This window comes from Poecilia reticulata, linkage group LG5, assembly GCF_000633615.1.
Source record: "Poecilia reticulata strain Guanapo linkage group LG5, Guppy_female_1.0+MT, whole genome shotgun sequence".
Lineage (NCBI taxonomy): Eukaryota > Metazoa > Chordata > Actinopteri > Cyprinodontiformes > Poeciliidae > Poecilia > Poecilia reticulata.
Window position 1 is genome coordinate 16,193,059 of NC_024335.1, and position 25,611 is coordinate 16,218,669.

At 39.0% G+C, this 25,611-nt stretch overlaps 1 protein-coding gene and 1 non-coding gene across 2 annotated transcripts; one reads left to right on the forward strand and one right to left on the reverse strand.

The window, feature by feature from the left end:
• Positions 1-3,033: 3,033 nt before the first annotated feature.
• prkcdb (protein kinase C, delta b) lies at positions 3,034-22,284 on the reverse strand. Its single transcript, XM_008409585.2, has 17 exons — positions 22,076-22,284; positions 10,763-10,893; positions 10,402-10,674; positions 8,569-8,731; positions 7,845-7,876; positions 7,642-7,727; positions 7,294-7,423; positions 7,106-7,206; positions 6,933-7,008; positions 6,633-6,778; positions 6,365-6,538; positions 5,540-5,631; positions 5,389-5,451; positions 5,155-5,293; positions 4,840-5,028; positions 4,620-4,748; positions 3,034-3,990 (listed from the first exon to the last, which is right to left on the reverse strand). Exons 2-17 carry the CDS (start codon positions 10,869-10,871, stop codon positions 3,832-3,834), a joined length of 2,061 nt encoding a protein of 686 aa, XP_008407807.1. The 5' UTR covers positions 10,872-10,893; positions 22,076-22,284; the 3' UTR covers positions 3,034-3,831.
• On the forward strand, positions 10,094-10,165 carry trnae-cuc (transfer RNA glutamic acid (anticodon CUC)). The gene has a single exon. It is a non-coding gene; the product is annotated as a tRNA-Glu (tRNA).
• Positions 22,285-25,611: the final 3,327 nt, after the last annotated feature.

A 25,611-nucleotide genomic window follows, 5' to 3' on the forward strand; every position in this document is an offset into this window, starting at 1 on the left:
TGCCTGTCTTCGATATGGCGGCGACGTTGACGCTCACGCGGCTTCTACTCGTCAATATCTGTGGCGCCAACAGTCGCCCAGGCAACAAGCGGGGCCTTTAGTGTGGAGGGTCGGGTCGCCGTACTTCCGTTAGCTTGACGCACTTTTCCTTCACGACCTCATTCCAATATGGCACAAGTGTCCACTGCGCATGTTCAGCCGCCTATATGCCTCTGAGCCTGGCTTCATCATCATCCCGACTTCCATCTTCACACACACACACACACACACACACACACACACACACACACACACACACACACACACACGCACACACACTCACACAATAAAACATCTGACAAGCAGAGCGAAGGAAAATTATAACAAGCATACAAAATGAAAGAAAGACCCCGACATTTCCCGCTGACAATTCATTTACAGTAACAGAAATGGTCGTCAGGGTTTTTTTTTTTTTTTTTCTTTAAATCCCCAGCGGAATCTGGACTTATAGTTGATGGTTCAGCTGAAATTAACTGCTCACATACAGGCTAATCAGCCCACTTTCGATAAGTGTCTTATTGTTCTCATCAAAAGCAACACACTTCGAGATAAAGAAGTCGACGGAATGTTGTTAAAGATGAACGAGTTGCTTTGTTTTCCTTCCTTGTTCGATTTTCTAATTGGGAGTGGGGGGGGGAGGGAGGGAGGGAAGCATGTGATATAAAGATGAGGGTGAGTTAGTACTTTTAATTAAATCACATCACAGCATTGTGATACCGAACAACACGCTGCACATGGATGCAAGTCGTTTTTTTTTTTTTTYTGTTTTTTTTTTTTCGGAATAGAGGGCGGGAGAAACTGCTGGAAATATGCGTTGACAGTGTGAGTGCAACGCTCAAAGTCCGTCCATTTATCATTACAAACGCGCTTCCTCAGCCAAATGAGTGCATTTTCTGCTCTCTGAAACCAGCTCCTGTAGAACCGCGGAGCTGAAACACATTTTGTAGCTCACTCGAACGGTTAGAAAAAAGGCTTCTGCTGAAAAATAATCCTCCACAATAGACCAACCCTTCATGTGTTATGACAAAAGGAGGAGAGGAAAAAAGCCGATATGAATACACTCGGGTGGAATCAACCATAAAAATAAAACAAAAGTGTCTCGCTTTAACTGCGAAGACAGTGGAAGAGCAATAAATTCATCAAAGGGGAAGGAATTTTTTTCGTAATTTATTTATTTATTCAACAAAAGTAAAGGTGCTGCTGCTGTTGCGAAGCATTTTTGGGCAAAAAGGCGACACCAAATGAGAAGCTGCGTTTTTTGAGAGTAAACACATCGTGCATCTCTTGTTTTTGACCGTGCCATTTCCTAACAAGGATTATCCATCACAATTGTACTTCAACTTTAACGCCAAGGAAGGTTTAAACCATATGTTTGCGGGGAGAATTCTCTTTTAAAAATGAACACTGTGGTTTATGTATGCGCATACTTCTGGTTTTGTTGGACATCCCGCGGAAAACGGTGAGACACCGCCGGGTCCAGACTGAGAGGATGAGGACAGGTCACACACGAGGCGTGCGCGACGCGAGCACGTTTCTTCCTCGTCTCCTCAGAGACCAGGGAGCTGCAGGTCAGTTTGTGACCGCTAGATGGCAGTCGCGTTTTTTTTTTGTGTGATCTTGAGTTGTGCTCGCAGGTCCCAAATCATTAGAATTAGTTTAGCGCTGTGGAGAACATTTGAGCTGTTTGTCGAACTGCTTTTTTGAAGGAGAACAAAGAACTGAATCAGAATGAGATTGAACAGAGTGAGAAATTACAGAGAATTGTTCTTTTTTTAATTAAATTTTATCACACTGTAAAAGGTTAAACGTGATCACGTTCGTTTTATAGCATTTTCTTTAGAACTACCTTTCAGAATGTAGAAACACTAGATGTTTGTCACATATTTCTAAACCTCAACAAGGGGTGAGTCCCATTTAATTTCTCTATGTAAAAATAACAATACTAAATACAATGGCTATCAAAGGTTTACAAGATAAATCATGCGTTTATTCTTCATGTAATATGACATGTACCATGTACAATTCAGTTGAAAAACAAACAAAACTGCTTCTAAAACAAGTAAATATGCAATAACCTGTTTGTATAAGTTTTCTCCCCATCAAACAATAATTTCCATCATCAGGTGAGTCCACAGATTAATTCCAAGACATTCCAAAGCTAATTTCTTTTCATAAAGTTGTGGATTTGGATGACAGTTTGGACTTTCAGGGATTATGGATGACAAAATCCCTTTTCATCTTCAACTTTTTAGCAAACGATACACTGTTTTGAGTCAAAACTGATTGGTGTGTGGACCTCAGTTCATAGGAAAGCTGAATTTTACAAACTGGCTCCTCAAATACAAAATGTTTTCAGTTAAACAAAAGTAAATCTCACAAGGGCAGATTTACTTTAGGCTCAGATTTCAATGTCTTGTTTAACACACCTCAAATCCAAAGCTAATCAAAGTGCAATGTGGACAGTAGACAAGAATGAATGTTCAGTTTACAAGTACATTTATTCAGAATCATTTGTAAAAGATGGACATTTCAAAAGGACTCCATTAAAATCAAGCAGTTAACAGCTAAACACATGATTTGTTTATACAGAGTTGCATCATTTCCCTGTTAAATCCCGGTATTTAAATATTGTAACATACAGATAACATATCAAAGATCTGTTCTCACACAGAAATGCCACTTCTCTTATAAAACAAAATTTTTCATTGCATACAGACATACAGGTGTAATATGAAACGCACGCCGCCCGTACTTCCACCTAGTTCCACGAGAACCCGGAGAACTTCCCTTGTACTCTCCTTTATTTTGATAAGCAGCGTGATCTTTTATTTTATGCTCGTTTTACATAAAGACAGAATAAAATATTAAAAACAGAACAAAACAGGGGGTGCTGTGGTGGCGCACGGGTAAAGCACAACCCATGTATTGAGGCCCTAGTCCTCATGCCGGTGGTCACAGGCTCGATTCCCGGCCTGGTGACATTTGCTGCATGCTTTTCCCCTCTCTCATAACCCTCTTTCCTGTCAAACTACTTTCAAATAAAAGCCACTAGAGAAAACAAAACAAAGGAATAACAGTAAAGTAATGACAGTTCATGGCATAAACGCTTCAGTTTAGATCAAATTTAAACCGTCGACACGGTTACAGTACATTTCGTCCCAAATGGGCTAAACCAGCTGCATCAACAAAACGGTAGTGGCAACCTACAGCACCATTTTGCATCTAAAAAAAAAAAAAAAGCATCTCCATACAAAAGTCCATATAATCTCTATCTGGGTGCAAAAAGTGCTGCAATGAATATGCTCTCCGCGTACATTCAACTCCCGTAGTTTACACGTGCAATGTCAGGTTTATACAATGTTACTGTTTCATAAAATCAAAGTGTGAATCTTGTGCCTGCGAATTAAAGAGTTGTGATACGGTACACGGTGAATAAAGAAAACTCGACTTAACAAATGAAGACTAAACTCGTAATTGATTTGTACCCCTTAGTATAAACAAAACGTGACACTGGTCCACAAATCCAACTCGCATTCCTGAAGATTTGTGCTCTGTTGGAAACCTGCGCCGTTTGACGGAGGAGGAGATGAGATAAATGCACTCTTCCAGCAAACGTCGCTTTATCTCCTGATGTATCAGAGGAACCATAAAGCTTACAACCAGGCTCAAAAGTCACTTGACCCCTACACCACATGAAGATAAACAGAGTAACATGAGAGCCTACTTCCGTATCCTGAGCTAAAACTTTAGTTTCTGTGAGTTTCTGTGAGTTTTTGCTTCCTTTTTTTCCGTCTATTTTCTCATCAGTTGCTCCATTTTGGGGTTGACGAAAGAAAAGCCTCTAAAAGCGGACTGGTCCATGGTTGCAAGTAGCTTTTTGTCACAGTTAGTGAGGCGGGGTTTCTCGCTGAGGAACTCCCGATCAAAGTTGCTGTAGTCGTTGGGAGATTTCTGTGGGCACAAAGGAACAAAAAAAAAAAAAAAAGAGCTCCATGAGTTTCACAACAGCCGGTAATCGGGACAGATGCAGACGCAGCTGCAACACAATTAATGAAGTTCAGTAATTCAATTCAATAAGTAAAACCATTTATGTAGCTCCACTCCTAAGTGGTATGTTTCAATTAATTTTCTCAAAAAACTAAAGTAACTTGAGACATTTTTAAAAAAAAGATACAAGTTATTTCAATTCCAGAAATGTCTTGGTCAGTGTTCCTTAGCAATTGGCCTGTGGTGTCCAGGAAGCCTACGCTGCTTTAATGAACCCATGAACAATTTAGACTTTTCCATTTTTTTTTGTTTTGTCTGCATACAATGTTTTCCTTCCACTCAACTTTTCATTAACATGCTTGCAGAATTATAGACTTCTTTAGTCATGGCCTTTTGTGGCCTACCTTTCTTTTGGAGAGTGCCAGTGACTCTCTGCTGGACAACAGTGAGAATGAACAATCTTTCCAATATTTTGTAACCCATACCGCAACTATTTTGTATTGAAAATACTTCTTACAATATTCCAATTTCTAAGGAACAAATTTTTTTCCCTATCTCCTGCTTTACTGTGCACTTCTAATATACTCCCATACCACTTTGGGCTTGTAAGGTGGCTCCACTTGTCTCTTCTCCAGTGCAGACCAGTTGATTAATTGAAAGAAGCTGTGGGCTCTGATGTCACCGACCACACCCAACCTGCGACTTGGCTCTCGCACAAACAACTGAAAGAGAGACAGGAGGAAATACAACTGAATCACAAACGATAGGAATGTGGTGTGTGCGATCCTGCTCTCGACACTACTGATTATTCACCAGCTCAAGCAGGTTCCTCGATTCTTTGGTCATTTCCTTGGGGTAGTTGGGGGTATCGATCCGGATGGATTCAAACAGCTCGTCCTCACTGTCACCATGGAACGGCGACTGACCAATCAGCATCTCGTAGACGAGCACACCAAATGACCACCAGTCTACTGAGAAGGTGTACTTTTGTCCAACCAGGATCTATGAAAGAAGAGACAAGTGGAGTTGGCGTTGCACATTTATACATGTAATAATACAAATAAAAGAACAATTAAGGTTTGACATTTAAATGAAGTAACAGAAGATATTGAGGAGACTCGGACTGACCTCGGGTGCGATGTAGTCCGGCGTTCCACAGAACGTTCCAGTTTTGTTCTCTGCGGAGATGTTCTCTTTGCACATGCCAAAATCTGCTATTTTGATGTGTCCATAACTGTCCAGCATAACATTATCCAGCTTCAAATCTCTGTAGACAAAAAGAGACACATGCACATCCAGTGAAACAGTTTTTCAATCTGCCACGCTGCAGGTTGATGGGAACACACTGGAGCAGAGTCCTACCTGTAGATGATTCCTTGTGCGTGAAGGAACTGAAGCCCTATGACGATCTCAGCAGCGTAGAACCTATGGGGGAAAATTCAAACCGTTTCACGTCGATCGAGACGGCATTGCATCTGCGAACCTCTGCGTCACAAGTTGGGTGCGTACTCACGTGGCTCTGGTGAGATCGAAGCGGCCTTTCTCCTGAATGTGAAACATCAAGTCGCCTCCGTTGAGGAACTCCATTACGAAGAAGAGGTGCTCCTGTGAAAACAAGATATAACTGTCAACTCACAAATGGGACGTGAAGAGCACAAGTGGAGGGCGTGAGGGCGGACGTTCAGATAACACAGGCTGGGTTTGTGTGGCGTTATCTAACAGGGAGCTGGGAATTGTCATTCTCTGCACCAAAACTTTGGGTTGGGCTTGGTTTTCTCAAGCAGAGAAAACCAAACGAGAGCGGATGATATGAAGTTGTGTTAATCTACTTAGTACCACATAAATAGAGGAGTAGATAGCTTAACCTGTTGAGGAAATAAAGTAAGTAGGACTGCAACAAGTGGAGAGCGGTGCGTATGCATGTGGAAAGGATCTTTTCAATCGCACATCCCAGATGATTTGCATTTGACTCACCCTGGCATAACAACAAGCGCCAAGACGGAGCGGGAAGATGCTAAGCATAAGCTAAAAGAAATGGGAAAAGTTGCACTGCTTGCTCAGCTGGTGGTCTAAAAACGAAAGCAGTAAATTCTTAACTAAAATAATATGCTGCCTCTGGCTTTAATTAAAGTACATTTTTAGGCCCCATCCAAACTCTAATTTATTCCTCATTAGCGTTTACCGTGATGCAAGTAAAGAAACCTGTTTTACCAACAGAGATGTGCAATGTTCTGCAACAGTATCAGCCTACAAGCACAAACTTTAGAGAATTGTGTGTGTTAGACCAGAATAAAGGAGTGCAAAATTGTGAAGTGGGAGGCAGCAAAGGTGTTCTTACTTTGGTCTGGAACGTGGAGTAGAGATGAGTGAGGAAAGGATTGTTCCACGCAAGGCTCAGGACTCTTTTCTCCACCATGGTGCACTCGATGTCGTCATCCATGAGCACCACATCCTTCTTCAGGGCTTTCACGGCAAAGTAGAGACCCGTCCCCTTCAGCTCTGCCAGCATCACCTGGAGGTGCGGGACATTCGTAGGTTTAATAAACACCGGGCCGTCATGTTATCCCAGGATGAAGTTGTTTAAGGACGGACACAGCAGGGCATACCTTGCCAAAGCTGCCTTTCCCCAGAACCTTATGGAGTATAAAGTTGTCCAATTTGAGATGGAGGAGCTGGGAGGTCGGGGCTGGGGTTGGGTCTTGGGCCGGGGTCGTGGCAGGCGCCGGCCTCACGCTCTTGGGTTTTTCGCCAGCTAAAAATACACATTTGGGCACTTTGAGTACATGACTATGTATGTATGTAGATACCCACGCAAATTCTGATCAAAGCATTGCAATTCAAGAATATATTTCAAAGAATAAAACAAACGACACAAGGAAGATGAAAGTCGGTGTTTAACTCTTTACCTTTAGGATCTGTAATTGAACTCCTGTCATCATAAATCCCAATTTCTGGATCATCTTCTTCCTGGGTGTCGTTTTTCTGCAGTGAACATTTTTTTTTATTTTTATTTTGGGTGAGCATCAGCACGTATTTTAAAAAACAAACAATCGAGTACAAAGCTCAACTCTCCACCCACCGTGGCAAACTGGGACAGAACTTCTGCAAACAATTTCTGGTCGACTCCACACAGATTGGCCACTTTCACCTGGCAGTAACTGTGGACGTTCATGCTGCATGCTAGATGGAGGACGAAGCGTGAGGTAGAAGTGAGGATGTTAATTGGAAGACAGATATATACAAATGAAAACAAGGAATGGTATTCACCGTCGCATTTCAGGCCCTGTTTCACGAGACCCCACAGGAGACTGCCGCAGTGGTCACAGAACGTGGGGCTCTTGTAGTTGTAGAACTTGAAGCGATGCGGCATGTTAACGTTGAAACGTTCCCTCTGGAACTGCATGAACAGAGATCAGAACGCGTCAGATGGCTGTAGGTAAAAGGTCAAAGTTAAATGCTTGTATTTTTATTGATGTGACGAATAGTGCAGATGAAGAATTTTCAAATCATTGCTGAAACCACAACATGAAAAAAAGGGAAAATATTGATAAGAGTCTCGCTGATGTTGCCAGGTCTGATGTTGACGTTTTGCTGCAAAACATTAACTCTGCTCACCAAGGTCTCAACACTATTTGCTGCTGTTCCAGTGCAGTTGTAGATGATTTTCTCAAAGCACTTCTTGTGGATGGCTGCATTGCATTCTGGGACAAACGACATGTAATGTTAAAGTTAGGATGTGAAGAAAAAAGTCTGGGTTACAAATGTCCAGAGGGTTAAAAATGTGCAAACATGAGGACATCAGCTTAGAAGCCGCTTACGTTTGCACTTGTACCCCTGTTTGTTGAGACCCCTGTATGAAAGAGAAAAAATATATTATATAAAAAATTTTAATATTTGTGGACTGAAGTGCCTGAAATGACTGTTGCACTAGGATTTGTTTGACATATTGAAAAGTGTCTGTATGGAACGGTCTCCAAATGCGACAGACCCAATAATGTGTGTGCTCGGTGGTTTTACAGGCAAAACTGAAGATAAGGGATAATAAAACTGAAAGTAGGTAAATCTAAATCCCTGTTAAAACACAGGCTGGAAAAGAACAACAGATTTCCTGTTGCTCTTTTCTAAACAGATAAAAAATGTGTGTAGATTAGACAGATGGAGGAGGAGCTTGACTCACAGATTGGTGAAGGTCCATAAATGGAGGTTTAAAGCAGGGTTAAATAAAAAAAAAAATATATAAATACATATCCCAATCTCTGGTAATGAACCTGGTCTCAAGCTGTGCAGAGTTAATAGAGGAAAAAAAACCCCTGCATGCTACAGTTTTTCATAAATCTTTTCCCAAAAATATCAGGAAAGCATTTAGAACTTTCCCTCCACTTCATAGTTATGTGCGACTTTGTGCTGGTCCATCAATCCCAATAAACTACACTGAGGTTTGTGGGCATGATTTGATGAAATAAATGCATGAAGGTCAAACAATCACAGTCAGATGTTGTTGAAGTTACAACTGTCTGCAACAGAGACTGGAAATGGTCTCACCAGAGGAACTCTCTGCATACGGAGCAGAAGGTGGGCTGGCGGAAGAACGTGGCAATAAACTCATGGTTTTTGATGCCGTGAATCTTTTGTTGCTTAACGGCTCCTCTCCTTCTGTTGAGAGTCATAACGCCTTCTGGAGGAGGAGCCTTAATCGACGGCTTGCCTGCCACAGAGAGGGAAACATCAATTTATACATTAAATCCCAAGATTAACGCGTTCATTTTGTCAACCAGAACTGCTATGAATCCTTCCTTGCCCAACGTATAGAGCAGTGGTCAAGTTATTTCACCTTTCTTTAAGCTTTTACTGCCTCACAGTTGTTGCATTTTTCTAATGTGGGCATGACCTTGTAAATACTGAGCTGGGTTTGGAGGCTCAACACAGACAAAAACTCCTCTAAATGAGCTGCTCAGAGTCAGTACAGCGGGGGTCTTTCAGAGGAGACGGCGCAGAAGGTGTGGGAGAAGTAAACAAAGCAGACAAAAGCTGTAGAAGAGAAGAAGGGAAGGTGGGAGGATGGGAGGAGGGCAGGGCCTGACATAGGAACAATCTGAAAGAGAAGCAGCCTTACAAATGTCCTCTGGAAGAACAGAGTGACAAACAGAGATATAATCTAACTTTCTCTCAGTTTGAAGAGAGAGTTAGACTGAAAAAGCAGGAAGAAAAAACCCACTGAGCTGTTTAAGCATACATAAACAAACACCGGACTGATTTTTGGGGCACCCAGTGGAGTGGGTGGGTGGACAATGATGGAGTGTGGGGCTTGTTCCTAAAACAGGTCCAAACACTTAAATTCTACTCCCACAATACAAAACCAATTTAAAGACATCTATTTCTCCCCATTTTGCATTTTTAATGTCCTACATTTTTTTTATTTTGGCACCGTCATCCTTTCAACTTGATGATTTTGATTTCTATGGGAAGTTTATACGCCACTGATCTACAGCATCAAAAGCTTTTAGTTAAACTGTAAAATAAAGGTAAAGGTTACGGAGGGAGATATGATGTAGGAATGGGAGTAAACTTATATTTTTAAATTTGATGTTCTATTTAAAACTGATCAAAGAACCGCAACCTATTTTTTCCCTCTTATGTGTTATTATGCGTAGAATGACAAAAGAATTTTAATAATTTGCATGGGAACACAGGTGATTAAAGGTAATGTAGCATAGAAAAAATATGCATCATCCACTAACTTTAAAAGGATTAATATCAGAATGTGGAAAATCAAGAGTAATTTGATTTTTATTTAAGCCAGCAAGAATCTAACTCATTAAAAAAAATCTGTTTTTTGGACATATAGCTTTACATAGCCAAATGTAAATCTTACACAGATAATGGATTTAAGTCCCATATATCCCTGAATGCCACGTGTTTTTAAAAAGGGGAAATAAGACAGCCTATTTGCTAGCACTTTCTCCAGTAGAGGTCAACATACAACACTATACAACTCTAGACACTAGTGGATCCATGGCCACAGCATCTATGGGTAGGTGCAAGGTTACTGCAGCCCTCACACAGTCAGTCCCTGGTGGTCTAGTGGTTAGGATTCGGCGCTCTCACTGCCGCGGCCCGGGTTCGATTCCCGGTCAGGGAACTACTTTTTTGTTGTTTTTAAACCCTGTAGCCTAAAATAAATGTCACTCCAAATTCTCTTGTATACTCTCCTGTTTAAAATGTATTGTGACAAACTAAGAAACTTGTATGATCTGAGTGTCTTGGGACTTTGTAAGAAATCCATGAACACAAGCATGCAGAACACAGGAAATTTTATAGACAAATCAAAAGTTACTACAAAGGTCAAATCAGGCCAATGCAGAGTTTTATTTTTACCTATATCTGAGTCCTCCAGGAAATGCTGCAAGGAGATCTGAACTCTCCCCGAAGGATGAAGGTCCACCCAGAATTCAGTTTGGCTTTTGTTTTTCAAAGCCTTGCTGCGCTCCATCAGAGCAGACAGTCCTAAAGTGACCTTAGCCAGAGGCTCCTCAGAGCTCTTCAAGAGGATCACTTCGATGACGCGACCCTCATAGATATGAGCGTCAAAAGTGGACTTCCACTGAAGATACATGGTGGGCTTCTTTTGAACCAAGGTCTTTCCTCGCTCTGTGGAAAAACAGGAAAATCATAGGAAAGTCACGCATGAGTACAAATACTCAAAACTACAATTGCATGCACGTACATTTGGACATACCTGTACTGACGGATTCTTTAATCCTGACGGCACAAGTCGGCGTGCCATCCATGGGGGGGAGAGCGCCCATGTCATAACCAAGCAGGGTAAATCGTAGAAAGGGTGCCATGGTGACCTCTCACCCCGGACTCCTGGAGAAACAACAAACCGTCAATCAGAGCACGTCTTTATCTAACAGTTAAGCTCAAAATCATTCATACTCCAGGCAGATTTAACATCACAGTGGACCCTCAGTAAGTAGCTTAAAACAGTAATAGTGCCCTATTTTAATAGTTCAAACACCAAGCACACCTTAATATGCTTTAGTACACAAACTGGAAACCGTCTTGGCATTTTCGAGAAGCTAACATCCATGGTATTCCTCATTTCTGCCAATAAGTGGCAAGAAAAATGAGTGGCCACTTCATAAACACCAGCCAACGGCATGTCAAGTGGCTTTCCGCCTAGGCAGCTTCTCAAGCTGCATTTTCTTTCATTTAAATGGGGTCTTAAAAAAAAAAAAAGTCATAAAAAATATATATTTCTTGGGCGTTCCAAAACACAGGGCCCTGGGCTGAGTCCTGAAAACTCCTTCTGAAGTCTGGCCATCAAAATTTGATGAAAGCTTACAAAAAGGTCAAAGCTCGCAGGTTTCATCTGAGAAAAAATATATTAAATCAACGTTGTAGAACCAGTTATAGTATGAGACATGAGAAATATACTGAGACAGTCTGTCTGTTAGGTTGCATTATTCTTTCTAATTAAGCCACCATTCATCCTTCATAGGATGATAATGTTCCCTTGTTTTCATGCTACATTTATCACCAATCGACTGAACCAGTACATTCTGTCATGAACGTACACGCCTCCCTCTTAGACTAAAAGTAATCCAGGTGCTATTTTAAGCCCTCGGCTGGACAGAGATCTTGTTTTGCTCCACTGAGGTGAACAAAGTATTTAGTTGAACATTTTCTTTACTGCTTTTAAAAAGCTTTGAGAGGTGACGGAAATTCCCACTTTGACAGGTTCTACTGCTAACCACAATCGTCAGTAAAAAGAAAAACTCAAATCCAGCCACAATGTACACATCTCAAGCAGCAGTGTGTCTTTTTTATAATGTGTGTTGAATGAATAATAGTAATAACAACAAAGACTTTGTAAAATCTAGGGCAGATTTCTTACAGAAGCTGGCTAATGATCTGTAAGTTCAGTGAAACAACCATTACGTGTCAACAGCGGTCTCCAAGCTGTTCATTAAGTCTTAACCTCCTCAAAAGAAAAAAAGGTCCAGCATTACTCAGCAGCCAAACTATGCAGTACTGCTGCATCCAGGTTTTAAGCACGTGAAATATTCAGTTTATTGTTAGACAAGTAAGATGCTAATATAAAGTGGTTAAGAACTTGTTTGTCATGTCTCTTTTAGTAGGCTAGAAAATTACTTGAATACTTTCCAATTCTCCACAAACAGAAATATGCTTTAGTAGCAATTAGTGCCTTTGACACAAAATATGTGTCGTCAAAAATCATCCCCAGCCTCAGACCACTTACATCTGCAAATGCGCCTTTTTAGGCAGAGGGAGTGGAAAAACTGAGCAAATGTAATTGCAAAAAGGAGTGGGTAGAGGAAAGGCCAAACGAGAAGCAAAAAAAAAAAAAAAAAAAAAAAAAATCACTGGAGGGTAGATTAGGGCACATAAAAAGGTCCGTTAAGCCAGCAAAAAAGACACACTGAAAATATGCAGCGATACTTCATAAAATTAGGTCACATGCTCTTGGAAAAATAAAACACCTGATATCATAGGTCGACAGAAAATGCTGGTAAGGGTGTTGAGATTAAACAGAAATCTTGTCACATGAGCTTTTGAGAAGTTTCCTCAAAATAATTTGCTGCGAGTAAAAGTTGTCAAAGTGAAAACAGTGGTTTTAGGCTAACAAAGAATGCTAATTGGCCTTGTTAATAAAGTATCCACATTTTCCAGATTGTTCATCTGGCAACATTTTTGTTGCCCTACAGAAAAAAAAACGCTGTCAGAGAGAAGACACAGATGTTTTTGTCCCCGGTGGGAATATCGGGATGAGCTAACCATTAGCTGCCACCAACTACAAGCTACTTCACTGTTTTACAGGCAATCTGAAACCTTTTACTGTAAATCTACTATATACTTTGATCAAACCTGAACCTGATAAGGCAGAAAGATTCCTTAAAACCGCGTTAATTTATGATACCTTCATTTCATACGTGAAGACATTTTGTAAACGTTTTACAAACACCTTAAAAAAACAATTCCTATATGGACTCATTGAAGCTGTTCTAAATTATACTACACCAATTACAAATTACAGATTTATGAAAGGTTTACCAAACAATCTTGTTAAAACCTCAACAATGTTTATCATCTTTGTTAGCTTGATGTGTCATTATAAACCTCTGGAAGAAAATAGAATAACTATAAAAATATTACAGAATAATTCATATATACATTTCAAGAACTGACATTGTTTTAGCATTACTTCTTTTAAATGGGCAAAACTCAGAATGTTGTTCTTATTGGCACAGAAATCAATTAGAAACAAGGCTGTACTTTTCCATGACAGGGACCGCATTAAAGACAACGCAACTGTGGAGCCAGAAGTACGTAACTGTGTACAATAGGTAGATTAAAATCAAAGTCATGCACAGAGGATGCATCATTAACAAGTCCCGTAATTCACAGGGCTTGAGTTGTTGAAAAATGGCCCGCAGGAGGAAGAAGAGATCAAGCAGGTCTAACAGGCTCGGGAGATCCCGGTGAGCTAGCACAGCATCAGCAGAGGTTATCTTCGTTTTAGAAATCAAAATAAACAGGCTGCTAAATGACCACTAGACGTGCTGACGTTTGTAAGATGAACAGTTTAGTTACACTGCGTCAATCTGGCAGAATAGAAAAATTTTCCCCAGGCTGTTACATAATTGACCACTGGTATGAAAATATCTTCCAGGTACACGCTGTGAGTCAGACAATTGCTGTCTAATCATGCTGTCATCGCTCGGCTACTGGAACATTACAATTTTTTTTTATATATATTTGAAGTGTGAGCTGCACCTTTAATGTTTTGACAGGATGCTCACAGGTTTCAGTGAGTCAGCGTGAATCTTGTCAGGTCAGTGAAACTGTCCCACTTCAACACAGTCATTCGTAATATTGTCAATATTACCTGAACTTTTTCCTCCAACTCCAACTACATATGGAAAAACAAGATCGTTACTGCAGTTATTGAAGCCTGTTGACTCAACACAGAGGTATCTGAGCACCAAAGGAAAAAAACAATCTCCATCTTGCCTGCCTTCCTTTCAGAGGTCTGACATCATTATTGTGATGGATTAATGAGCAACTAAACTGCAACAGAGGGTTGATAAACACAAATGTCGAATCATACGTGTGAAAACTTGCTGTGGTTGAAGGCATGCGTTACAGTTCGTATTTGATTAGTTGATTTATTTTTACTCCTTTTAGGTTAAAGGTGGGGGCCACACTACGCTTTGGGGGAAAATCTGCAGCAGTTGGGGCCCAAAAATGTGTCGGTGTGAGAGGAAGTGAAGAGGGGAACTGACCCGACACAAGTCACAGTCAGACAAACATGTTTGAATCTTTTTTAGGCAAAGCTGGACCCAGTTGGGTAATGTGAACTAAACTACAAATGTGCAACGCTGACAGCCAATGAAAAGGAGAGGCTGAAATATGCCTCAGGGTCCAGCTAACTTTTTTATTATTATTATTATTTGTAACCATAAGTGCACGATAGCAGTGGATATAAAACCAACAGAAGGAGCAGAAATTCTCAGATGTTCAAGATAAAACCAGTAAAAAATTAAACGGCACTATTGAAATAAATCAAACAGTTCACACATTGAATGTAAAGATAACGGGACTTAAAATAACAAATTTATATTTCTAATTTAAATATTTGCCATACAGGATATTTATCATAAATCCACTATGTTTTGAGTGACCCACCCAAAACATGACGTCATTGCTTGTTCACTGGCTTTCCCACACCAGTGTATTACAGGCCTGGTGGGCCACCAGGCTTTACTTGCCTCCCCACCAGGCTGAGCGTTGTTTGTTTATTTTGAACAGGGTTTTTTGAATTGGATTAAGCTAGGTTTATAGATGACGCATTTAACTGGGCATGCACCAATTGGACTGTCCTCTACGCCTGCATGTTGGCCTCACACAGAAATATTTCCAAATTATGATGCCTCCTCGTGTACCTCCAAATTATTGTTAAATAAAATTTATTTGATAGTGAATTGACAGAAAGGTGGGTAATGAGAGAAGGGGAAAGACATGCGGCAAAGGTCAACAGACCGGGAATCGAACCTGCGACGGCTGCGTCAAGGACTAAGGCCTCCTTATGCGGGCTGTGCTTAACCCCCACACCGCCACAGCAACCCGAATGTTTGTAACTTTTTTAACACAAAAACACAGTGGGCTGCTAGGGGACTGCCCTAGCGTTGCTACCACTTAGCAGGTCTTCTGGGGCAAAACCCTGGAACATTAAAGTCCAAACTCAAGGAACCTCGTACCCATCAATAAATGCTCTGAACTTTCACATTGTTTATTAAATGCATTATATTTTATTCTCCATCTCTTTCACTTTATAGGGGAGTGGAACAAGAAAAACACGTGCGAAGTCTAAGAATACCTTCTGTTATTGCCAAGCAGTGGTTCGTTTGTTCCTGTAAACTCTCACCCTCTTGAGATGAGCGTAGTTTTAAGTGTGCAATCCCAAGTACTTTAGTTGTGAAGCAGAAACCAGCCTGTTAGTGTGAACACCTAGCTAAATCTGTGATGACTACATGTAAAACTGTTGACTTTTTAAATTCTGATTCAGATAGATTGTTAAAGAAGTTTAATTTCTCGATAACTTCAACATGACATTTATTTCCATGCCATAAATATACCTAAATCTCACTTTGTTTAAAAAAAATTTATTAAAACCCCACTACATTTAAATATATATATATATATATATATATATAATTGCTCACTCCTGCTGCAACCAGACAGCAGCCACTACTTCACCCTAACTGTTTTTTCTGCAGGACAGCTGTGAAATGCAACTCTGCTGTATTAAGAAAACTACAAGAATATCCAAACAGCACAAACCCTAAAATGAACATCGCTTCATCAGTTGTTGCCAAAACTATATCCGACAACACGTACAGCCAGAATCTTCAATAAACTGACATTTTGCTCAAGTGATGAGCTAATTATTGCTTTGTTTTATACCAACTTGTTTCATTCAACTTGCTGTATATTCCAGGTAATTGTATTTTGACAAAAAAAAAAGTTCTTGTGTGAATTTTCCTTTGTCTGTTTTTCCTATTAAAACGTGTTTTGATATGAACATATTGAAAATGTAATGAGAAGTGTCTCAGCTGTGTTGTGTTCATCCTTCTTCCCAACACCAAGAGGTGTTCACCAAGGCAAAGCAGGTCACATGACCAACCTGAAGCAACCCACACCGTCTCTTTCACTTTCCATAGTGAAAATGTTTTCAAACCGTGAAACACGGCTATTATTGTGAGAGAAAACACCGTTTCATTAGATTTTTAAAATGTGCATATAGAGTTTTACAAGCCTTGAATACCAAAATAGGCTGTGATTCTTAAAAATTCACTCACTGATGCATGTCCGACAAAAATCCCAGTCGACAGCCAATATCAGGACTGGAGTTTTGCCAGGGACACAGATCAGATTAAAATGTCTTGATTGGGACATCGCTTTAACTTTAACATCTGCCACATTTCCTGGACAAACAACTTTGCTTTTCTCCTTGTCTAACAAAGGATAAAATACGTGAGGATGTTGCAAAGATTGGATAACATTGAAAAATAAAAACTGCACAAAAAAAACCTTTGAAGGCAATAAAAGTGGCCAAGGTTATAAAGCATAAGATGTACTTTAAATAAAAATTGCAATACATCAAATGTTTTTTTTGTTTTTTTTTAATAGTACTCGAAACTCACTGAAAGAGGACAGCTGTAACTGTAATTGAAAACATTTTTTTATTTCTTTTATCACATGTTTCGGATGTTGAAGATGCCAGTAAGGTTCAGCAAGTTCCCACACGTATAGTAAGTCACAGCAGGAAATATCTGAGATACGGTCAAATGAAACGCTTTCTCGGATTGTACCTTCCCGGACAAGCAAACCCGTCTTTCCACATTGTGTTCCTTCTTCAGGGCCTTTAACAAGGCAGAAAAAAATTAATTAAAGACAGAGTGTTAAACAGGGTTCACGACAGAAGAAGACCAGCCTGTTTGGTCTGTTTGGAGAGAACCGCAGCTGAACGCATTAACCCAACGCCTCACCTGAGTCAGCACAAACACTGATTATTTAGCGTCTCCACTAGTGGCTGTTATCTGTTACTATATCACTCAAATGAACAAGTTTTTATGCCGTGTATTGGTTTTATTTCCAGACAAGCTTTAAACAGGGCTATGCCATTCATGCAGACGGAAAGCGGGAAGAGATTCTAAAAATTTTACTTGTTAAATTATTTTCTGACTTTTTGGTGCGTAGTAGTTACTGGTATTACTTGCAGAAAACATCAAGAGTTTTTACAATTAAATGACTTTATATGTACAAATGACGCGTTAAGTTGAACACGTCACAAACAAACTGGAGCAAGATGTTTGGAGCGGAATAAAAAGTGGCATAATTAGGTTGACTGCTAAGGTTTATATTTATGTGCCAATTTCTTTAACTAAGAACAAATTGGAAAGAGTCCAAATGTTTTTCCAAAAGTCACAAACTTGTTAATCTATTTTTTTTTTTTTAAGATGTCATTGCTGGGGATAAAAGAAAATGATTTAATATTGTAATATTTTCTGAGCCTGCCAGATCTGCAACTAGAGGTAAATACTGAAAGTGTAATTTATTGTCCTTAAGCTAAAACAGATTTTTTTTTGTAGAGGTGGCCAAGAGTTCAGTACAACTGGACATATTGTGGACGCATGGACAGAGGCTGGACAGCAGAGATATTAGCCAAGCAGAGCTTAGCATAAAAGAAAAAAAAAAAGTACTTTCGCTTACAGCTGGAAGAACACAAGCGCCTGCTTTGTTTTTGTTTTGTTGTTGACCGTCGCCTTGGCAACGTGCCCAAGTTTACCTGGACATACTTGCAATGCAAGCAGGTAACATTCTTCCGTTTATGAAACAAACCCACGGGTCAGCTGTGAAACCTGAAGGCCAATCTTCTGACGAATGTCTGAGCACAAACTTCATGCTTTCATGAACGTATTGGAGATCACCGCCAACCGCCAGGGAAAGATTACGTTCCCATGACGCACTGGCAGGTGGACATTCAGCTGAATTCATTTTCACACTAATAAATAAATATCTAAAGATGCAAATAAGACCAATGGCAATGAAAATAAGAGGATTTCTTGACCAAAAGCTTAACCAGGCCAAACTCATAGAGAATGTGGTCACAATCTGCCAAATTAATACATCTGGTCTTTATGAATAGAAACAAGGTGCATTTTTTTGTAATTTTTTTTAAATTCAAGGATTTTGAAGTGAGGATCAATTAAAAAGTTAACATCCTACATCCTAGTCACTAAGTTAGATGAATTGTTCAGTCTGGGTGGTTAGCTACACAGAGCCAGACACTTATTTAAAGACGCAGTACCAGCAGAGGGTGAGTATATTTTTTAAGTAATTTAAACCACTGTGCTATTTTTGATTTACTCAACTTTCAAATCAAGCAGCAACTATTTACATGTTTTGTTCTCGGAATTTGTTTAACACAGGAAGACCGTTGTAGGGCTACGGCCTCCTACTCCATTTCCAATCATCAGCTTCTGTCTAAATGACCAACAATAGCAAACATGACTGTTATGAGACAATGTTCACATAAACCACAACGTCTACAAGATCAGAGTTGGTTTTGTTTTAGTCATGCGTCTCCTCTCAGAGTTGCCATTAGCATGAGGATTCATAATAAATGAAGATGCTAAGCTAGGTTTATACTATGAATCCTAACCATTTAACAGAAACTCACTTCAAAAATTCAGAACAGTCTCTGGGAGAGGGGGGTTTCTATGCTTTTCCAGTGTCATGATTTTTCTTTTTTTCATTCCTGGTCATGTAAGTAAAGTCTTTTTACAAACATTTACTTCATTCTCAAATCTTTCTGAGATATTGTGTCGTATTAATGTCTTTCTTAAAAGTATACCAGCCTATTTATGTGCATAAACAGGAACTAAACAAAAAAGTTTTTTAGTTCAATTTAGTAGTGACTGGCATGAAGGCTATAGTTTTTCCCCTAACAAAAGGTTAATATCAAAACTGCACCAGACCACACACAGATAAACAGTGATCAGGTTATATTGGGATGCAAAACGTTAGAGATGAGGAGATGCGTCTCTTGACAAACGGGGTCAAGAGGTTGCATCTCCTCCCCGTTGCTCTCCTGCTTCTCCCACCGACTTCTGAAATCATGTCAGACCCGCTGCACAAACGAGGAAAGGATCCTGCCTCCATGTGAGATTCTGAACATCCGCATTTGCTCCGCGTGCATTAAACGGGGGGTATCCATTTCTGCCTCGCTCACAGTTCACAAAGGCTTAGTTAAGCCTGACAAAACAGCCTCTCTGAGCCAGAGGAGTCAAACAGGATGCCAGGCTGTGAGGAGGAGCGGCTGCTTGGGACAAAGAGACGAGCAGTGACAAAAGCACAAAGGCATGTGATGAGCAAAGCCATCAGCGCCCAGAACTGATTCTGCAAATAATTGAAACACAAGTACGTGTTTGCCTTTGCGTGCAATTAAGAGCAGATGTCTTATTAACAAAGTTTAATAGAATATCGCGGCATTGCTTAGTTCTTGTATTGTCGTTAGGCTTTGAAATGCTGAATATGATTTTTCTCAGGTATTAGGGAAGTGCTAGCCTTAAATCCAAAAGTAAATGAGTGTTACACCATTATCTTTGTTTAGCCATCAAAACATGCCTCTAAGCTTTATTAGCAACACTTAAAGTTTGTGCTTTTAAAGAAATATGATTCTTTTTATTTTCCATGTATTTAATGAATGGGAGGGGGGCATCTGATTTTTGACAATTTGTGATGATTACCGATCAGATTTGATAACTAGAGAAATCCAAGTAATTCCAGAATAATTTTTTTAAAAAAATGTGACCTCTATAAATGAACATGTTTTCTGTTGCGGTTCTTTGAAAAGAACAAAAAAAAATGGAAAGAAATCAGAGAAAGCCTCATTTGTGCATCTCTACTTTAACAAAACTAACAGCTAGATATGATGTCATTTCTCTCAAATGTAGCAGAACATGACAGGGGAAAAAAAAGATCATTTGTAACAGTAACAAGCAACAGAAGCAGGAGTAACACAAGTAACACCAGTTATAGTTGAGGAGCTTGATCCCGTCCTGCATGTTGAAATGACCTTAGGCAAGATACTAAACCCCAATCTGCCTCTAAGGCATTCAGAGGCTCTGCACCTGTTTTCACTGCCCATCATCAGAACAGCCTGTAAGAATAGGTCTGTGCAGGTGTAATGCAGTCCCATCTCTAATTGAGGTGATTTCATTGTATTTGTACAAATACAAAATTCAGCTTTATTTTTTCCAAGACGTGACTACGTTCAGTGGTTCTTGTTAAATAGTTCAACATCCATGCGACCACAGCCTCTCCTGTTTGCATGCGCCACCATTATGTGGTCGGTACAGAAAAAAGCACCTCCTGTCTGAGCAGATGTCTCTGCTGTACCCTCCAAGCAGACCACAATGCCCCCAAGCCCATATTGACACAGCAGTTACTGTGGGCAGATAATGTTACCTGTGCTCCAAAGCTGCGCCGCCTCAACAAAAAAAAAAAACAAAAAAAACACAACTGCAGACTGGGTGACTCAAGACTTTTGCAACCAGTGGAGGGAACATTTCAAAACATGGTCATGTGCTCAGAGTCAGCGTGGGTCCAGTGAATCGGAAGATGCTGAGGTTTCAGAAGGTCAAACGAAGACGGTTCCTTTAAAGCCTCGCATTTTCACTTTACAGACGACTAAACGCTGCTTTTATTGATGGGATGTGTGTGCCTTCAAGGCAGGCACCTTTGATATCTCATAATTATAGACTTTAGTCTCAGCTGTGCACAACATAAACAGACCCATTGCCAGGTTGAAGCCACGGTAACCAGAGGTGACCGATTGATGTTTTTCAGGTCTAGGATAAGGTAGGATGGGAATCAACAGGATCGGGAGAAGGAAAAAAAACATAATAGTAATAGACATAATAGTCCTTGAGATGAGGCTTTCTATCCAAACTTAACCAAATTATTTTGAAACGGTCCTCTTGCGCTTCATTTTAAAAATAAAGAGTTGAAATTTTAAAAGTTATTGAACAAGACAAGGGCTGACTATTGGAGTCAAGTTTGAATTTTTAGGCTTTAAAAACATTTAAGTGAGAAAGTATTAGGTTGAGGCACAAGCAATAACTCTCACCCACCTGTTCCTGCACACTGCCCATCAGCTGACTGAAAAAAAAGACTGCTACTCATTTCACTCCCTTGCAAGCAGAAAATAAATAAATTAAATTATTTAGAATAATTTCCTGCTGGGGTGAAAAATAAAATACATCTTGAGCGTCCTGGTTAAATAAAAAATATTATTATTAAGAAATGCTGCACTTATTTTTATAGAGAAGAAAATGCATATCTGGTTTTATGTGTCATAATAATAATACAGCACAGCAATATGTATGTACTAATATGATTTTAGTATTGGTGGTAATGCTACTGTTCTGTTTTGCATAAAGTCCTTACTCCATGTTATGTTTGTTTTGTGTACATACTGATTATTTTTACCCAAATGAAAGAGGTCGAGGGTATAAACTGCTAAATCTAAAGAGCTTTTTTTTTTTTTTTTTTACCAAAATAGAGTCATTTTTTAAGGGGAGTTTCTATGTTTCAGCTCGAGTTTTTCATGTGAAATAGACAAATAGACAGCGCTACCAGGACAAACGACATCTCACCACAGAAATGTTTGACTTTGTGTCGATGTCACGTGATTTATTACAGTCTAAACACGAAAAGTTAACGAACCAGCACAGCGAGAAGAACTGAGAGAGAAATAGTGCTCTACTTGCCACGTTTTGTTTCGCTATGAAGCAGAGAAAGAACAATCTCTGAACAAAAAACTGTCCCACATAAACACAGGAAAGTTGAAACCCGCTTTACAACAAGGAAGCAAGCACAGGTGGATACTGTTGTCCCGATAATCAAAACACCGACTTTTAAGTTCTACTAAAGACGGGGGAAATGTTCAGTAACTCACCTCTCTCTTCTCGAACTGTAGACCGACTTTCTTAGTCTTGAACTTCTACCAAATTTAGACTTTTAATGAACGCTCTTCCCGAAATTCCCCGTCTTATTTAGCCTGCCTATGAGGAAGTGCCTCAAATCGCTGCTGTTCTTTCAGGATCCTTAGAGGTTCTGACTGCCAGCTCGTGCCGCCGCGGCTCCTTAGGAAGGAGCGCGCGGCGTGTGACGTCAGCCAGGTGAATTCCCGAGACTCGAGACGCGCTGGCGAGCACACTCAATGCATGGAAGGTCAGAGGCGGCGAAACAAGTTCCCAGTTCGCTTGTCTTTGACATGTGCTGGTCGTTTTCTGTCACACCTTGGTGGGTTTGAGGTACTGTATGGAGTCACCTGCCACAAGATGTTTAATACCATCCCTGTACAATATTTTGATAACCAATAAGTTATTAATAATCTTATTCACATTCTCAAGTAAGCAAATTTCATTTCATTTTTATTTATTTATTTCGAACAGACATTAAAAACAGTCAAAAAAGAACAAGAAAACAAAATAGAATGAGACAAACTTAAGAAATAAAATGTAAAACAAATTATTTTGCCCATGTGACATGCAATTTTATATTTTCTGTTCGAAAAGGAGCAGGTAGAAGATACATCTTATAATATCCTGCCCCTTTCATACTTGTCAATGTATTATCAATTAACTTTCAGAACATCAACAAGAGACAACTTGTTTCCATTTTTCATTGTTTAACTATGTACAATTATTTTAAGTAGGCTACTATTTATATAATCATTTACATTATAAACTATTAAACATGTTATATAGCATATTTTGAAATGAGTTCTGCTTTAATCAATTTTTTAAATTGGTTTACATTTGTAATTTTTTTAATCTCATCATTCAATACATTCCAAACATTTAAGTTATACAACGGAAATAAATTCTATTTACCTTGATGAATTTCATATTATTTGGGTCTGATCTGTGGTAGCCAATTCAACTGGCTCAAGTCATGGTGAGATAGATCCACAGGAAGTCACAATAGGGTATTTAAATATACTATCTCCAAAATTAAAGCACAGTGGACCATTCCTGTACAACAAAAATTCATTATACAGCATATCACTTATTTGCTTATTTTCTTCATCGAGCAACTCAGTAATAAAAAGCAAAACTAACGCTTTGAAAGCTGAAATACATACGGTAAGCACAATATGACGTGACACACCATGACCTGGTTACATTACAAACCAGCCACCAGGGGGTAATAAAGAAGACTGTAGTGCATATTAATGCATATTATGTTACATTTATAAGGTTTTTAGAAGGGTTCTCGTGTATTTCCTGATTTTGTCTACTTGCGGATGGTTGTGGTTCCTGACTCCCACAAACACCAGGGGTCCACTGTTAACCTTCTAATCAAAACAATCCACTAGATAGTGCTTCAGATAAGTGGGTCCAAAATAAGTTATTTGCGAGAGCAAAATGTATTTATGAGTGGACAATTGTAGCAGTTAAAACCTTGCTCATTTTTCATATAAGTCATGCAAAAACATCATGTATGCAAAGCGACACATTCTTTGTGTGTTAACACTGTGACAAATCAAAAATTATTATGGAGAAGCAAACCTATTTGTCATATCTTGTCTATTGAGGCCATCCTGCAACATGTAGATTCATCTCTCCTCCAACACACCTGGATGCAGGAAGTATGTGACATGTTGTTTACATACTGTAAAAGTACATGCAAACGTTTAACATGCGGAATGCAAACACTGTGTTGTTGAAAAATAATAAAAAAAGGTAAAAAAAAAAAAAAAAGATCTGTTTACCCCCTCTGTACAAATCCATACAAATGAAGCAATCAGTGTTTAAATGAATCAAAGCTCAATGTGAAGTAAAAGCAAAAAATAAACCTTCTGTATTGGCTACAAAGGAAACAAAATGGATTTATTCTCAGAATTTGATCTATTTATAACATCGTGGTTTTAAGATACTTTATTGTGTCAAAGCTTGAGTTTGATACAACACAAGAACTTTGAAACCCACAACCAGATTGAGAATTTATGATTTTAATTTTTTCTCTTTCCATTTAAACAAACAAACAAAAAAAATAAGTAACTGGAGTGTGACAAGCAGACAAAAAAAAATCCACTGACGTCTCTTTGTCCTCAGCTTAATGAATGACTGTTTTTCCTAATTAGTCCGTTGCACCTTGACACAAAGCGGCTCGATCACGTGTTGCTAAATGATCAGGGGCAGAAAATAGAACGGTCATCATAAGCTCCAAAAGACCTATTTAAGGTTTCAAAAGAAGGAAAAAAAACAAATGACGTACCCGGTGTAGAAATGAGGGCCGAAAGATTAACGCAACAAAACACTGGCATTACTCATCAGGTCACTGCCGTCACAAACAGTTGGAAAAAAAAGGGAGCTTAAAATAGCAACACATCAAATCTTTTTCAGTCAAATATGACCTCATGTGACTGTCTTTTTATTCTTTTTCTTCCCAGGTGAAAAAAACGTATACTTTAGTATATTTCAAACATACTTAAATTTGTGAAAGTACTCTTTAAGTATACTAAGTGTACTACCTATAAGTATATTTGACGTATACTTGAAGTACAAGTATACTTGTACCAATTTCGAAATTAGAACTTTAAGCACACTTAAACATAATTGTACCAAAATACACTTTTAATATATTAAATAAAAGTATATTTCAAGTGAACAAAATCTATATTTGCCTAAGTGTAAATATACACTTTCTCACGTATATTTAAAATGGATTTTGTGTATATTTTAAAAATATATGCTCAAAATAGAATTTTTTAAAATTCACTTAGCACTACTTTAAATTATTAATTTCAGTATGTTTTAAATTACATCTCAGTGTAAATTTTAGGCTAATAAAGTATGCCCTTTTTTTAACTTCTTTATTTAAAAGAAGGGACCTGGGCAGAAGTCTGCAACACGCAGCAACCTGATTACAAAATAAAACTAATTAATACATATGCAGAAGTATGTATTTTAGGGACCTTTAAAGTGTGTTTAATGTAATATGTAGGCATACTTTTTAAGTATCTAAACAGTATGATTTTTTAAGTGCCTTAATAATTTCTTACTATTTATTAAAATTGCATACAATGAAAAAAATGATAATCATGATGTAATTTTTAAGAAAGTACCCAATCCATTTTCAGATGAGAGATGTAAACCCTTATAATCAACGGCATTAGCTCCAGTTCACACTCCAGACCAGATGGTGGCGGTATTTTACACTTTCATTTATTCAAAAAACGCCACAAAGGGAAGAAAAAACTTGAACGCAGGGAAGATAACAGACACTGTTCAAATTCGCCATTTTTACTCGCATAATATTGTCTTCAAAGTAGAGAGGGCCTTGACAATAGTTATTAATTTTGGTAAATTCAAGCTGGTGACGAGTTAGACGACAACACAACGGGACAACAACCGATGGAAATGAAATGTGTGTCACAAAAGGAACCGAAGGGACGAAGGCTGCTAAGTGTTGCTAGCTGGTGGT